General features: G+C 38.4%; 1 protein-coding gene across 1 annotated transcript in view; it reads left to right on the top strand.

Annotated features, from left to right (window-relative positions):
- The window catches only part of LOC149065508 (glycine receptor subunit alpha-3-like), a 39,084-nt gene that overhangs the window by 16,997 nt on the left and 7,831 nt on the right, over window positions 1-14,256 (top strand). The window contains exon 6 of the mRNA XM_089253906.1: window positions 7,760-7,897. Within this exon, the coding sequence (XP_089110032.1) occupies window positions 7,760-7,897 (138 nt within the window). The remainder of the gene's footprint in view (window positions 1-7,759; window positions 7,898-14,256) is intronic.

Below are 14,256 nucleotides of genomic sequence, written 5' to 3'. Positions count from 1 at the left end.
ATCTCTCTCTCAATTATGCCATAATCGATAAATGTATTCGCCAGAGACGCCGACGTGAAGAAAACATTGAGGGGGAGGGCAGGAGTTGCCAGTCGTCCCCTATATACGAGACTCAAGCCTGTACGTAGTGGGGGGGGGGGTTCATTGCATTGCAGCGGTGTCGGAGTCGAGGGTGCTGTGGGTGTTCGAGCACAAACGGTAATTTGTAAAACGGGTCCGAGCACCCACAACATTGATTCACAGAAATGAAAATGTTGAACATAATGCTTAAGTCGAGCATCCGCTGGTTTCGAAACACTCCCGACGCCACTGTTTCATTGCATATTCATTGATTAATGGAGGGGGGGGGCTGAAATAGCCCCAGTCCCCAGGTTCCGGCACCCATGGTACTCGTATGCGACACATAAATAAAAGCAATGGGTTCTCACATGAAGAGATCTTTAAGAATCAGCAAAGCAAATTTCTGATTTGGAAAATCACGACATCTCTTTCTTAACAGAAAAAATTAACACCGAAATTACACTGGTGAAATAAATTAAGAGAATTTGCATATTTTATCGAATTTCATGAAAAGAACTGAACTGAATGTAAAACCACTGCTTCTAGACAAAAATGCAAATCTTGTACGTCAAATACGTAAGCGTACACGTGTGTGTAGGCGGAGCCAGTAGAGAAACAGGCTTTATAAGCGCGCGTAAGTTAAGACGCATTTCGTTCGCTAGCACACCTCGGCGAATTTCTTGGTGTTATTTTGCAGAAATCGGTTAATTTCAAATTGTAACAGTAAAAATGAGTAACCACCAACGTTTAGATGATGGAATGAGGTGGCGAATTGTGGGGAGGCTAGAAGCAGGCCAATCTCAAGTCCAGATTTGTAACGCCCAGCGTCGTGTGTAACTTATGGAAACAGTTCCAAGATACCGGATCCATCGAGAGAAAGCCTGGGAAAGGTCGTCCAAGTGCCACGACGGCCAGAGAAGATCGCCATTTGTCGATTATAGCGAGGTGTAACAGGAGTGCTACAGCTTCTCAGCTCTCTCGTGACTTGTATGCAGCCACGGGAACCCGTGTATCAACGGTGACTGTTTCCAAAAGACTTCATGAGAGAGGGTTGTTTGCAAGAAGACCTGCTGTTTGCGTCCCGCTCACTTCTACGGACAGGAGAATACGTTTATCATGGTGCAGAGAGCATAGAGATTGGAGTATGGATCAATGAGCGACCGTTCTCTTCACTGATGAGTCCCGGTTCAGCCTAAGCACCGATTCTCGCCGTACGTTCATATGGAGAGAACCAGGGACCCGCTACCTACCCTCCAATGTCCGCGAAATCGACCATTATGGCGGAGGAGGTTTAATGGTCTGGGCAGGCATCATGTTGGATGGCCGCACACCTCTCCATGTCTTTGAAAGAGGCACTGTGACTGGTGTGAGGTATAGGGATGAGGTCTTGGAGCCCTATGTTCGCCTTTTCAGGGGTGCAGTTGACCCTGAGTCCATTTTAATGGACGATAACGCGAGGCCACATAGAGCTCTTCTGCTCGACGATTTTCTAGAGAGTGAGGATATTCGCCGGATGGATTGGCCAGCCAGATCTCCAGACCTTAACCCTATAGAACATGTCTGGGACGCTCTGGGGAGGGCAATTGTAACTCGCAATTTTCCTCCGGGAACCATCCAGGGAATGAAAACAGCGTTGCTGAACGAGTGGGACCAATTGCCACAGGAAATGATAAACTGCCTTATTTCAAGTATGAAATCACGCTGCGAGACCTGTATATCTGTAAGAGGGGACCACACCCCCTATTAACCCATTTTTTTGTTTATTCTACAACCGCTTTTTCATACCTTCCGACTCCAACGAGTGTTACGCACAATCATGCGTGTGTATTACAATTATTGAATGGTTATTTGTTTTATATTGTATCAATGTATGTACATATCAAATTTCATTAAAATCGGTACAGTAGTTCTAGAGATAATCGACCAAGTCTGCAAATTCTCTTAATTTCTTACACCAGTGTAGTTCCGTGCTTTTTTTCCCGGTGGCAAACGAACAAAAAAATGCTTTTATGCATAATAGGTATTGCACATATACAGATTGTGGGACACGCCTGACGATTTTTAAAATGGGATAGCAAAAAATCGGTGACAGATATTAGTAATGATAAGTTTTATAAAATCTTTTATAAAACTTGAAAAATCCAACCAATTAAGCTCATAGGTTACATTGGTGCAAATGCAACCGACAATCTTATTGTTTGAATTTTTCAAATTTTATAAAAAAAACTTTTAGAAAACATGGTGTATAATCTCCCGGCCTTAGAAAAACTTTCGATTCTTCGCAGCTATATGTCATCTACTGTTTTGGATGTTTTTCCTTTTAATTTCTGGCTCCATTTTCCGTTTAAGGACGCCATGAACGGTCCTAAACTTAAAGGCGTATCTTGTCAAAAAGTATACGAGTTCACTTTTGATACGCTCTATAATATACGGATACGATCTTTATAGATGAAAAAATTGCGGATCAACTTCAATACTGAGTTTGAAGTTGTAAAACTGAATAATTTTCCATAATGGTGTTTATTAAATTTTTTATTTTAACCCTTTCATCGATATTGACGAGTTATCTCGCCTTCTTCACAGGCATCACATTTCGGCAATAACGAGCCCAGTGAGACTTTATGATATACATGTCGAAGATTTTTCATTATCCCCCACCTTATCAACTCAACTTCAGTTGGTGGTCGAGTGGTTATGGTGACGGACTCGCATCACGAGGATCCGGGTTCGAACCCCACAGTCGCCACAGTGGTGGTCGGCTGAAGTTGGTTTCTGTGGTTCCCAGCTTCGAGGCGCAAATGCGAGCCGATCTCTCCATTAAAAAGTCTCGCCACAGAGAGCAACAGGCCTACAACGATAAATTATTCAATCATTACACTTTACTCATAGTTAGAAAAACTGGTGGCAGATGGCAGCATTACACAGAAACAAACTTCACGTCAGGTTTCACTACACGTACATTCCAGCATGTACCAATTCGTTAGAGGTTCCGCAGAGGAATATGGACGATGTGTGTGGTTTATACTGGGAGAGATCCTTTTTATTCACTTTGATGATATGGAAAAGAGACGGTGTTTGAAATAGATCTTTTTCCCTTTCCTTTTTGTCTGATTCAAGGTAGGGAAAGAATGTACTTACAGTAAAAGGGTTGTTCCAAAAAGAATCACCCGATTTGAAATGCATATATTACGAAAAATATTGAACATAGACACTTAGTTTTATATTACACGGATAATCATAAAATTTTTTACAAACCAAATTAAAGGTGCTCAATATGTCCACCTTGGTTCTCTTACGAGTTGAATGGTGTCACTATCCCGGATGCAACTAGAGTCACCGATTTGGGAATTCTCATTGACGAGCGACTTAAGTTTTCTGAACATTGTTCAGCGGTTGTCAAAAAATCGAATAGAATGCTTGGTCTCATTTTCAAAAAGGTCTCTTCGCGTTCTCCTAAAGTCATTCTTCCGCTTTTTCGAGGCTTAGTTCGTCCTGGACTGGAGTATGCTGTAAGGTTTTGGAGACCATACCTACAGAGGGACATAGACTTGGTTGAAGGGGTGCAGAGAAGAGCTACGCGTGTCCTTATTGGCACACAGGGCTTGAGTTATGAAGAAAGACTTCATTTTTTGAATATGTTTACATTGGATGAACGCAGGTGTCGAGGAGATATGATCGAAGTGTTCAAAATTTTCAATGGGATGGATAGGATGGACCATGAACTTTTAGTACACCGCCAATCGACTGCTTTTACAAGGGGACACCAGTATCGATTGGTGAGGGACAATGCAAGGTTATGGTGTCGCAGGGAATTTTTCTCCAATAGGGTTGTTAATAAATGGAATAGCTTACCCCCGGAGGTAGTAAATTGTAACACAATTGACACGTTTAAAAAGAAATACGATAAACATGTTGGGGTAAATCGAGAAGCTATCCATTCTTAGAATAAGACAACCATAAGTATTCTTTATGGGCATTGTATAATATCTTATCATGTGTATATATTGTTTGTAATTTGTGTTAATTGCATTTTTAATTGGGTTGCTGTATTTTTGAAACATATGACAACCATATTTTTATGGGCATCTTTTTATCAGCCACCTCGTTGGGCATTTTGCCTGTTGTGGCGTTGTATTTGTATTTGTATTTGTATTTGGGATGCACGGCATATGCTTATATACGGTAGTCAAATTCCTCCCAAACTTTTGCGAACATGTTTGCATCCGCTGCGAGTGAATTTCTGTAGACTACGTGCGAAACTCTGTCGGATGCGCTCCACATTTTCGTCTGACATGCGGATGGTCAGGGGATTTCCCTTTACACAGACAACCCGTGTCTCAGAACTGTTGATACCATCGTGTAATGCTCTGAGCGGTAGAAAGTTCAACAGCAGGGTATTGTTGACGAAAAGCACACGATGAACAGTTGGTACGGACTCACACTTCGCGAAGCTTAGAACACAAAACGATTTCTCTTGTGCAGTCGCCATCTTGATAAGCACTGAAGTGACGGCTGAAGGAAGAGCGTTAGCGCTACCTGTCGGCAACTGCGTGAAACTCGAGTTTTCTACCTATACATTATTCGATCAAAACGGATTAAAAGCTAAACAGATTTTTTTACAGATATGATTTTTTTAAATCGGATTCTGTTTGAAACACCTTGTATATACAGGGTACATGGCTACCAACATGCACCGCATTTCACTGGCGAACCGTTCCTCCTACAGGAATACTTCCAATTATACAAATAACGTGTGGAACTCAGACACGTCATTCATGTTGCACAAGGGGTTGTATAATTATTATAATAAAAATAATAATTTTTTATTCGGGCACCCTGTCCTCGAAAACCCAATTAGAAAGTTGTTGCCCTGTCTTTTTTGAGGCCAACGAAATATTTCACGTTTCCAAGTGCAATATTCACTGAGATATTTGAATTCAGAAGTTGGAGAAAAATTGAGAAAGAACAGAAAAAACTAGAAAACGTTTCTTTCTCTTATTAATATGCTGTTCTTTCAAAAATTTTCTCCAATTTTATAATTCAAATATCTTTTTTTTTTAAATAACGTGATCCTGACGTATTCCCAAGAGGTCAGTAAGATCTTTTGAGGGAATTTGTTAGTGTTAACGGTAGAACCTCTTGATAACGGACACCCATGGGGCCAAAAGTTTTGTCCTCTAACGGGGAGTGTTCGCTAATGAAGAGGTACGCTATACAGTTGAACCTCGTTTATACGATGTCCACATTTATACGACGTTTACCTTCGGTCGCAATTGGTTATATGTATTATACTGTAAAAGTGATACACCGGGAGGGTATGCATAATCACCAATCGTCTGGATATAAAGGAAGTTTGATTAAATTTCACTACATTTATCACTTTTACCGGCGATTATTCATAATTCTCAAATTAGTCTGATAAATATGGAAAAATTCATAACCTTTCTTCTTTTCTTTGAACCAATTAATTATTTTCACCCGTATATAATACGTGCACGACACATATTTTGTAATAAAAATTAAATTAAAAATTAAAATAAGCGTGAAGAAGATAAAAAAACATTATCAGTCTTGTAATGTTGGCTTTCTTCACACGTTATCAACAAACAAAACCAACATTACTATTCGAATTCACTATCTTGGACCATAGTTATGTTCAGTTAATTAAGTAATTAATTGACGATTTATCATATTTACGAACACGAGCTTTGGATTAAACATAATCTTCGTCAAATATGAAAAATTCTCGGTATATGACCAAAAATTAATAAATTAAAGTTTGGAAAAAAAATTAGAGTTCGCCTGATTTTACTGTCCACTATCGAGAGTGTCCGCTAACGGGGAGTGAAATATATTAAAGCCCTATTCCATGGCATCGGGGATCAGATAAGTGTCCGTTAGGGACGGTTCCACTGTAGTAGAAATCTATGCCGGAACCGGGATTCAAACCAGTCCTTTAGCTCCCTAACCACTGGACTGCCAGGTGGAAAACCACCAAAGTTCGTCTCAGTGAACATTGCGTTTAGAAACGTGGATTTTTTTTTTGTTGGCCTCAGGAGAGACCGGGCAACAACTTTCTAATTGGGTTTTTGACGATTTTGACGACAGGGTGTGCGTATAAAAGAAAAAAAAAATTAATTTTAGTAACCAAACAACCCCTTGCAACATGAATGAGTTCTACACGTTATTTGAATAATTTTTCTAATTGGAAATATGCTTCTAGGATCAACGGTTCGCCAGTAAAATGCTGCAACGGGAATTATAGAATCAACTTGTATATTAGAAAAAGATAGGGTGTTACTTTTTCAAGGGTTCAAAAAAAATTTTCTGGGTTCAGAAAAGGGCAGGCCCGTAGCCAGAAATTTCGTTCGGGGGGACCACTTTCATTTCGGGGGGGAGACCAAAGCGATAGAACATTAGATTTGGCCATCTTTTCCTTTTTTTCGGTTATTTTCTCACATTTCGGGGGGACCAGACCCCCAAGTCGTCGTCTCCTCGCTACGGCCTTGGAAAAGGGTGTGCCATTTCTAATTCGGATCAGGGAATGAATTACGCCGATGAAGGGGTTAAAAAAAGAAATTCCATAACTTTTAAGAGAAAATATTGTATGTATGTACTCTAGTACCTTGTATTATAGCCACAAAAGATAAAGTATATTGCAGTAGACGAGCTGTAACTTTTTTCCACAAATTTTGTGCCACCCACTCAGTTCGAGTTTTTGTTGTCCATTTTCACGGTGCCATGTTCGATCGTATACAATACAGAGTGTGTACCTGGGCAAGAAAGACAAAATTATCGTTCATGCGATAATACAAATACAAGGGCCAAAACAGGCAAATTGCCCAACGAGGTGGCAGAAAAATTTGCCCATAAAAAATATGGATGTCAAATATAGCCAAAATACCCAACATAAAAGCATATATCACCAAAAAAAATATATATATATATATAGATAGATAGATAGATACCTCTACGACGTACGGTTGATGAGATAAAAGCCGATTAGGACTACTATATATATATATATATATAGTTCCAGTTTAAAAAATGCTCAAAATGTGTTCAAAATTCACCCTGTACCAGTTTTAAAAGTGACAATACAGTGTGTAACAAAATGAAAAAAAAAATCTAAATTTTTATATGGTTCCCCTGTCTTCTAACTTCCAATTAGAATGTTGTTGCCCTGAGCCCAGCAAAAAGAACCCATGTTTTTAACTGCAATATTCGCTGAGGCATTTGAATTCAAAAATTGGAGAAAATGTATGAAAGAACCGCATAAACTTCTTTCCCTCATTCACGTGGTTCTTTCTCACATTTTCTCTGCTTTTTGAATTCAAATGTCTCAACGAATATTGCATTTCAAAACATTTGATTTTTTTTTTGTTGGGCTCAGAGGAGACTGAGTATCAACTTTCAACTTTCTTATTGGACGTTAGAAGACAGAGGAACTGTATAAAAGTTTAGATTTTTTTTATTTTGTTACACACCGTATTTTCTTGCTCAAAACTGGTACAGGGTGATTTATGAATACATTTTTTTAGCATTTTTAAATTGGAACCATATCTTCATCACGACAAATGGTTGATGAGATAAAAGCCGAATTAGGAACAGCAGAACACCCTGTATATATTCTTCAACTGCACATGAAACACTCTTAGTATGTATTTACATTGGTTCGTTTTTTTTTTTCAAATTGCAGGCACTTTATCCAGCGATGATCTGAATTTAGAATGGTCCAAAGAGCAGCCATTAAATCTCAATAACAATTTCTTCCTCACAGGATTCATATTAACTAACCACACACTTGAAAAGAGCGTGGTATCTTATTGGCAGACAGGTAGGTCATGTCATTTGTTTCTGTATCAATCTCCAAATCTGTCATTCGCTCAACGTTTCCTATAACACTAGTTGAACGCTCAACAGCCATTTTGTATCTGGCATGTGATACATCAATTCTTATAGATTTTTGGGTGTAAAGAGAATCCGAATCTGCTGTTAAAAATGCCCTAACACGAACGATTTTTATGTAATTAAGATGTCTAAATATTATTTTAAGGTTTTGGGTTGCTTGTGTAGAGATTTCGTGGCGAAATACATTTATAAAATTAAATCTGTGAGTATCTAACTAAACTATTTAATATTTTGTATTCACACATACTACACAGTGAGTCTGTAATTTAATCATAATTTAATGAGTCTGTAACTTACAAGGCTTACAGACTGTAAGCACTGAATCACAAATGTCAGAGGAGAATGAATCAGAAGACGTACGATCTTCAGAAGAGTACAGACCTGATATGACACATCACATAACTTCATAAAACAGCAGGACTGGATGATTTCGGGATTTCGTTTTTTGATTTAAAGCTTTCTAGACAGCAAGCTGAATTTTTGAGTTCTTGGTTGAAAAAAATCAAACCTTCTGTTGAAGGAACAAAGATTCATGTTTCAGATCAAGAGGTGACTGTTTTTATATACATTTTGAAATACGGAATTCAATCTTTCAATGTATGTGTATTTCGACATAAAAAGGCTGATGATGGAAATGGGTATTTAGTATAACCCACAGGAGGTGTGACTATTTACTGATTCAAGTAAAATCAACTTAAAAGCAGTATTATTGCGTAATGGCGAAGACTTTCAGTGCCTGTGGCTTATGCAGTGGACAAAAGAAAAACATGAAGGCATGACTGCTGCTGGAGGCAGATATGAAGATCATGAGTGAAGATGTGTTATGGTGGTTGCTGCCTTTTTTACATGTTTACAGGGTGGATTCACAAAATACTGCTGCTTACTTTTCCGTCTATGGGACGGTAGAGACACTAAAAGTCACTACGATGCCAAGGAGTGGCCCGTAAGAAAATCATACATCAAATACAAAGGCCAAAACAGACAAAATGCTCATTGAAGTGGCTCAAAGAAAGGTGCTTAAAAATATGGTTGTTAATCTAAACTATATCAAAAGTACAGCAACCCAATAAGAGCAATAAAAAACCAATAATTATTATAAAGTACATACTGCCCATAAAAAATTATTGTTGTCTCATCTAAGTATGAACAGCTTCTCGATTTATCCCAGTATAATTATCGTATTTTTTTTAAACGTGTCAATCGTGTTAAAATTCACGATCCCCGGAAGTAAACTATCCCATTTATCCACAACCCTTTAGAGAAAAACTCCTTGCGACACCACAACCTGCAATTGTTCAGTACCAATCGATAATCGTGTCCCCTTGTCGAAGCAGTTGATTGGCAATGTATTAATGGTCCATTTTATCCACCCCGTTGAAAATTTTAAACACTTCGATCATATCCCCCTGACACCTACGTTCTTCTAATGTAAACAAATTCAAGAAATCTTGAATCAAAAAAGAATTCAAGAATCTTTTTTCATAGCTCAAGCCTTTTGTGCCAACAAGAGCACCCAACCATCCCAAGTCTATGTACCTCTGTAAGTATGGTCTCTAAAACCTTACGGCATACGCCAGTGCAGGACGAACTAAGCCCCGGAAAAGTGGAAGGATCACTTTGGGAGAACCTGAAGAGACCTTCTTGAGAATGAAACCGAGCATTCTATTCGATTTTTTAACCACTGCTGAACAATCTGCGTCAAACAATTTCACGTCATGCTTCAACTTATTGGGTTCTTTCCCCTCTAATCCCGGAATTCTATTAGTGATCTTGTTAGTGTTTCCTAACGTCATTTTCGAAATAAGGACTCTGAAAACGAAATTAAACGAATAAACATGACGGCAAAACAGAAGAAGAGGATCAATGTTTGTCAGCCAGGAATTCCACCATCAAGCTGGGCTGGAAGAGATCTCGGTAACGGGATAAGTCCTGCGGCAGAGTTCTGGCGTTCGTTCATGTCAGCCAGGAACTGGACTCCTGACGCAACCCAGTTCTCTAGCAGCAGTCGTAGACCGGGTTGAGCGCTATAGCCCTCTAACAAGGGAGGTGACGGTAATAAATTGCCACAAAATTAAATTATGAGCTGTTTATTTAAAAAAAAATATATTCCGAACGGTCAGGGTTTGATATCTGCAATCATACAGCATTAATTGGGTGCAATTGGTTTTCTGTAAAATCTCAAGCTGGAAATTAAAGCGTAAATACGAAATACTGTAGCGCTCTCTGAAGCTGCAGATTGTAGTTGGGTCGTTGACAACCTTTCAACAAGCTTAGCAGAAATCACTTAGGCCCGTGATGCATATGCTACTAAGCACGAAAGCATTCGTGCAAATGTTACCAATAACCTCATTGATTGCAGCATGTGCGTCACGAGCCTTAACCCTCTGTAAAATGCCGAATCTTTTTTTTAAGTCCTGTAAACGCGGGCTACTTTGGCCCTAGGGTGTTACTTTGTCCCAAAATGAAAAAAAAAGAAAATGATTGAAACATGCGTGATATATATATATATATATATATATATATATATATATATATATATATATATATATAGAAACAAATTGCTTTGGGTTCACATAGTAGCCGACGTTCTAATATTTGCCGCTAGGTTGCAGCAGTGATGTTTTCCATAACCCTGTTAAATACACGTATTTTGTTGTCAAACTTTCGTTTGTGCAAGCAATCCAGTTTCATGCTTTAGTTTAGGTAAGTACCAAATTTTGAAGACAATACATCCTGATTGGGAAAATACGTATAAAATGCTTTTGTTGAACTATCGAGGTCTTTTGGTGTAAAATGCATAGATAAAAAAAATATTACTAGTAACTCCAAACGGGTTATTTTGTCCCAAAAAAAATGGGACAAAATAGTAGAAAATGCTTAAGCCAACACCGGGAACTGGTAGTACTAAAATTAACAAGTCTGTAGAGGAAAATGAGTGATTGGAATTAACTCCGCGAAACACTGTGGAAACCTAATGATCTGTAAAGGAAACCCTCTTTCTTCACTTTAGAAGAAGGAAATATTGTAGTAGGTGTGCTTGTGTGTGGAAGAGGAAAAATATTTTCCAGGACTGGTTATGAGTGCAGCAGAAACTGGTGCTATTGTGGATTAGATCAGCACCTCCTAGAGATAGAAGGCCTCCGCACGGGTTGCCAAGTTCATCTGTAACATCAATAACAGGGATTTTTTTCCCCTGAATATTCTGAGGGAAAACGGCCTACTTGCTGACGTCACGAGCAGCGTGCGGAGGTCTTCTATCACAAGTGTTTAGTCGCACAGACGGCTACTTGTATTCTTTCCCGCACATGTGCATTACGAAAGTAATGTGCAGTGCCGGATATTATACTTAGTTCTACATACAATTAAAAACCGCAATTTGTGTAGTGGTTAACGTGAGCGGCTCTAAGGTTGAGGGTTCGAATCCTACTTAGGTCGGTTAGAGTTTTATTTTTCCATCTTTATTTCTTGATCTCTTAAATTAATTTTAATTGTTCGGGCTCTTATCTTTCTAGTAAAAATTGGAACTTTGGAACATTACTGGCCGCGATATAGTATTACCGGTTTTTGAAACATCCTGTTTGAACTTGTATCAGTTTTGCCGTGTTTTTGGTTGTGGTGAAAACAGAGTCAATATTTTCCGAGGGCACGGGCCCCCTTAATCGGCCCGAGGAGCAAAGTGACGTCCGAGCCTGAACTAGTTTGGGTGAGTGGCGAAGCCGTTTGCGGGCCGCAGGTGTATCTACTAATAAAGTAGTCGGTGTATTTACTAATAAAGTAGAATAGTGCTCTCGAATCCCTTCTTGTGTCCTGATGAACATGGAAATTATAATACTTTCCTATAGTATACTAAAATTTTAGGAACAGATGCAAATTTTATAATAATTTGTAAAATTATAAAAAAATTATTAAAATATGCGAAAAAATTAAAATGGCACTTTGATAAATTATTCATAAGACTATATGAAATTAATATTGAGAAATAAAAAATGAAAAGTGATTAAAAAGTGAAAGCAACATTAAAAAGACGTTTTAAACAAGCACACATGCGCACTGCACTCGGGAATGTCCCTGTATAAAGAAGCTAACTAGACAGAAATAATCCCTTTTAATGTCGCGTGCGCGGAAATGGACACAATTAACGGTCTGTGTGAGTAGACGCTAAAAGGTGCAGAAATATTCAGGGAAAAAATTCCCTGCTCGTGCCAGTATTTCCGTTTCCGTAGACTGTGATGCGAAGCACCGGCTCCGTGCAGCCGGCTGTGCGGATATGCCGCATCTTCTTTGTCTTTGGGCATTATCTAAATGCTTTGCTTTAGAATTTACTGGTATGCTTATTCTAAATTATTAAATAAGCATAGGAGGGAGGGGGAGAAAAGAGAAAATTAAATTGGGAGTTAAATTAAAAATTAATCGTTTCAACTCGTGCCAGTATCATCGTTGTGCGGTAAAGAAATGATCGGGCTCAGAATTGGCGATTTCTGTGCCCCGCATCCAATCAACATGAGATATTTGTGAACAAACCAGGAAAATTCTACGCCAAAATGAGAAGAATCGAAATAGGATGCTGTCATTCAAAATGTGGCAAACATGCTAGTTAGTCTTAATGACGTTACAGATGAACTTGGCAACTCGTGCGGAGGCCTTCTATCTCTAGGAAATGCTGATTAGATCGAACCTACAAAAAAGCTTGGAATGTGGACAACAGAAAAAAAGACACCTTTTTCTGCAAATGGTCTAATATCATGCCTCCAAAATTATTAGAAAGAGGACTTTATCAGGGGAATATTGATTTGCTAAGAATTTGGAAGTTGTTTTTGAACATATAAAAGACTGATACAAGGATCATACAGCACGTCTAATAAGACTGATGTTGTTTACTCGTTTCTCTTTATTGATTTGTGAACATTTCTTTGTTTTGACAAAGAAGTACCAGTGTAAATAAAGTGTATTTTTTTATTGATATGTAAGATACTTTTTTTTTTCAAAACCAATGAGGTTACATTGCTTGAAGCATGTTTTACAAGCATGTATTTATAAAATGGGAATATTTGATGTGGGGCAAAGTTACCCTAACGTATGGGCTACTTTGGCCCAAAATAAAAATAAATAAAATTTTAAATAATATCAATAAAGTGGATTTGTTATATTACAGTCTTTTAGAGAAATTTTTGAACTATTTAAAAATTACTTTACATCTCACTATTTTTTAATTGTTATTTTCTAGTATAAGATAAAACAAAAAGTTTTGTAATAGTTGTCCAAAGCAACCCGTGTTTGCAGTAAACTTTCTCCCGATTTTCAGCAGGTGCTAAGTCAAGGGGATAAGAAAATATGCTCCATTGAGAAATCAGATTTACAAAATATCCGGACTTGTCGTTGCTAAAATCAAAAGGTTTTTCTTGACCGGATATATGCGGCCTCGCTAATTGAAGGGTTGATAGTCACGACTGAAGTAGCTGTGTGATTATTAAAAGATCAGTCTTCCTCTATAAAGAAAAATTGTAGCCAGGGCCGTCTTAAGAGCATCGTGGGGCCCCGGACCAGTTGATTTTTCAGAGCCCCTACCTGGTAAATTCTCGAAAAATTCAACTACTTCTAATTTTTTAGGCCCCTCTTCTCATGAAGCCCCCAGGCCATACCCGGGTGGGCCCATGCGTTAAGACAGCACTGATTGTAGCAGCCCGTCCCGCCCTGCATGTATGCCTTGTTCTCGGCAGGACTATATCGGGATATTTTTTGTTCCGGATAATTTTCCACAAGACTTCGAGATTGCAAAACAAGAAGCGGTTTGACGGACAAACACAGATTTATTTACAGAACAGCAATTTACACGTATTTACAACCTAATCAGAGAGCTAACAACTTTCTCGCAAAGTTAAATCACAACTGACTTTTCATCCAGTCTCTCTAAAATCTCTTCCACATCTGGCATCTCTCCTACTATTTATATCTCCGGTCGGAACTTGGAGAAAAAGAACATTCCACAAATTTCAGGTTTGTGTGCCACTGTCTGGAAGGGCGGGACCTTCCAGAATGTTCCCACCAATCGCATCTTCTTGCGCTTAACCGAAACCGGTATCAACTCTCGTTGCCAACAGAAGATTGCGATAAAGACTTGCGCCATCTATCGTCTATAGTTCGTAACAATATACAATTACATAGTTCCCTTTTAGTTCTTAGCTCGACCGATTTCTCTTGCATTACCTTGTACTTGATTAATACTTCAAAATCGCTTTAATAAAGATATAATATTTTTATAATAATATATTATTTATATATTATTAT

Source organism: Pholcus phalangioides, unplaced genomic scaffold (genome assembly GCF_987345545.1).
Source record: "Pholcus phalangioides strain wild (caught in Gottingen) unplaced genomic scaffold, Ppha-v1.0 ptg000039l_1, whole genome shotgun sequence".
In the NCBI taxonomy this organism is placed as follows: domain Eukaryota; kingdom Metazoa; phylum Arthropoda; class Arachnida; order Araneae; family Pholcidae; genus Pholcus; species Pholcus phalangioides.
Note: the sequence above shows the minus strand (reverse complement) of the source record. Positions and strands in the feature narration are given on the sequence as shown.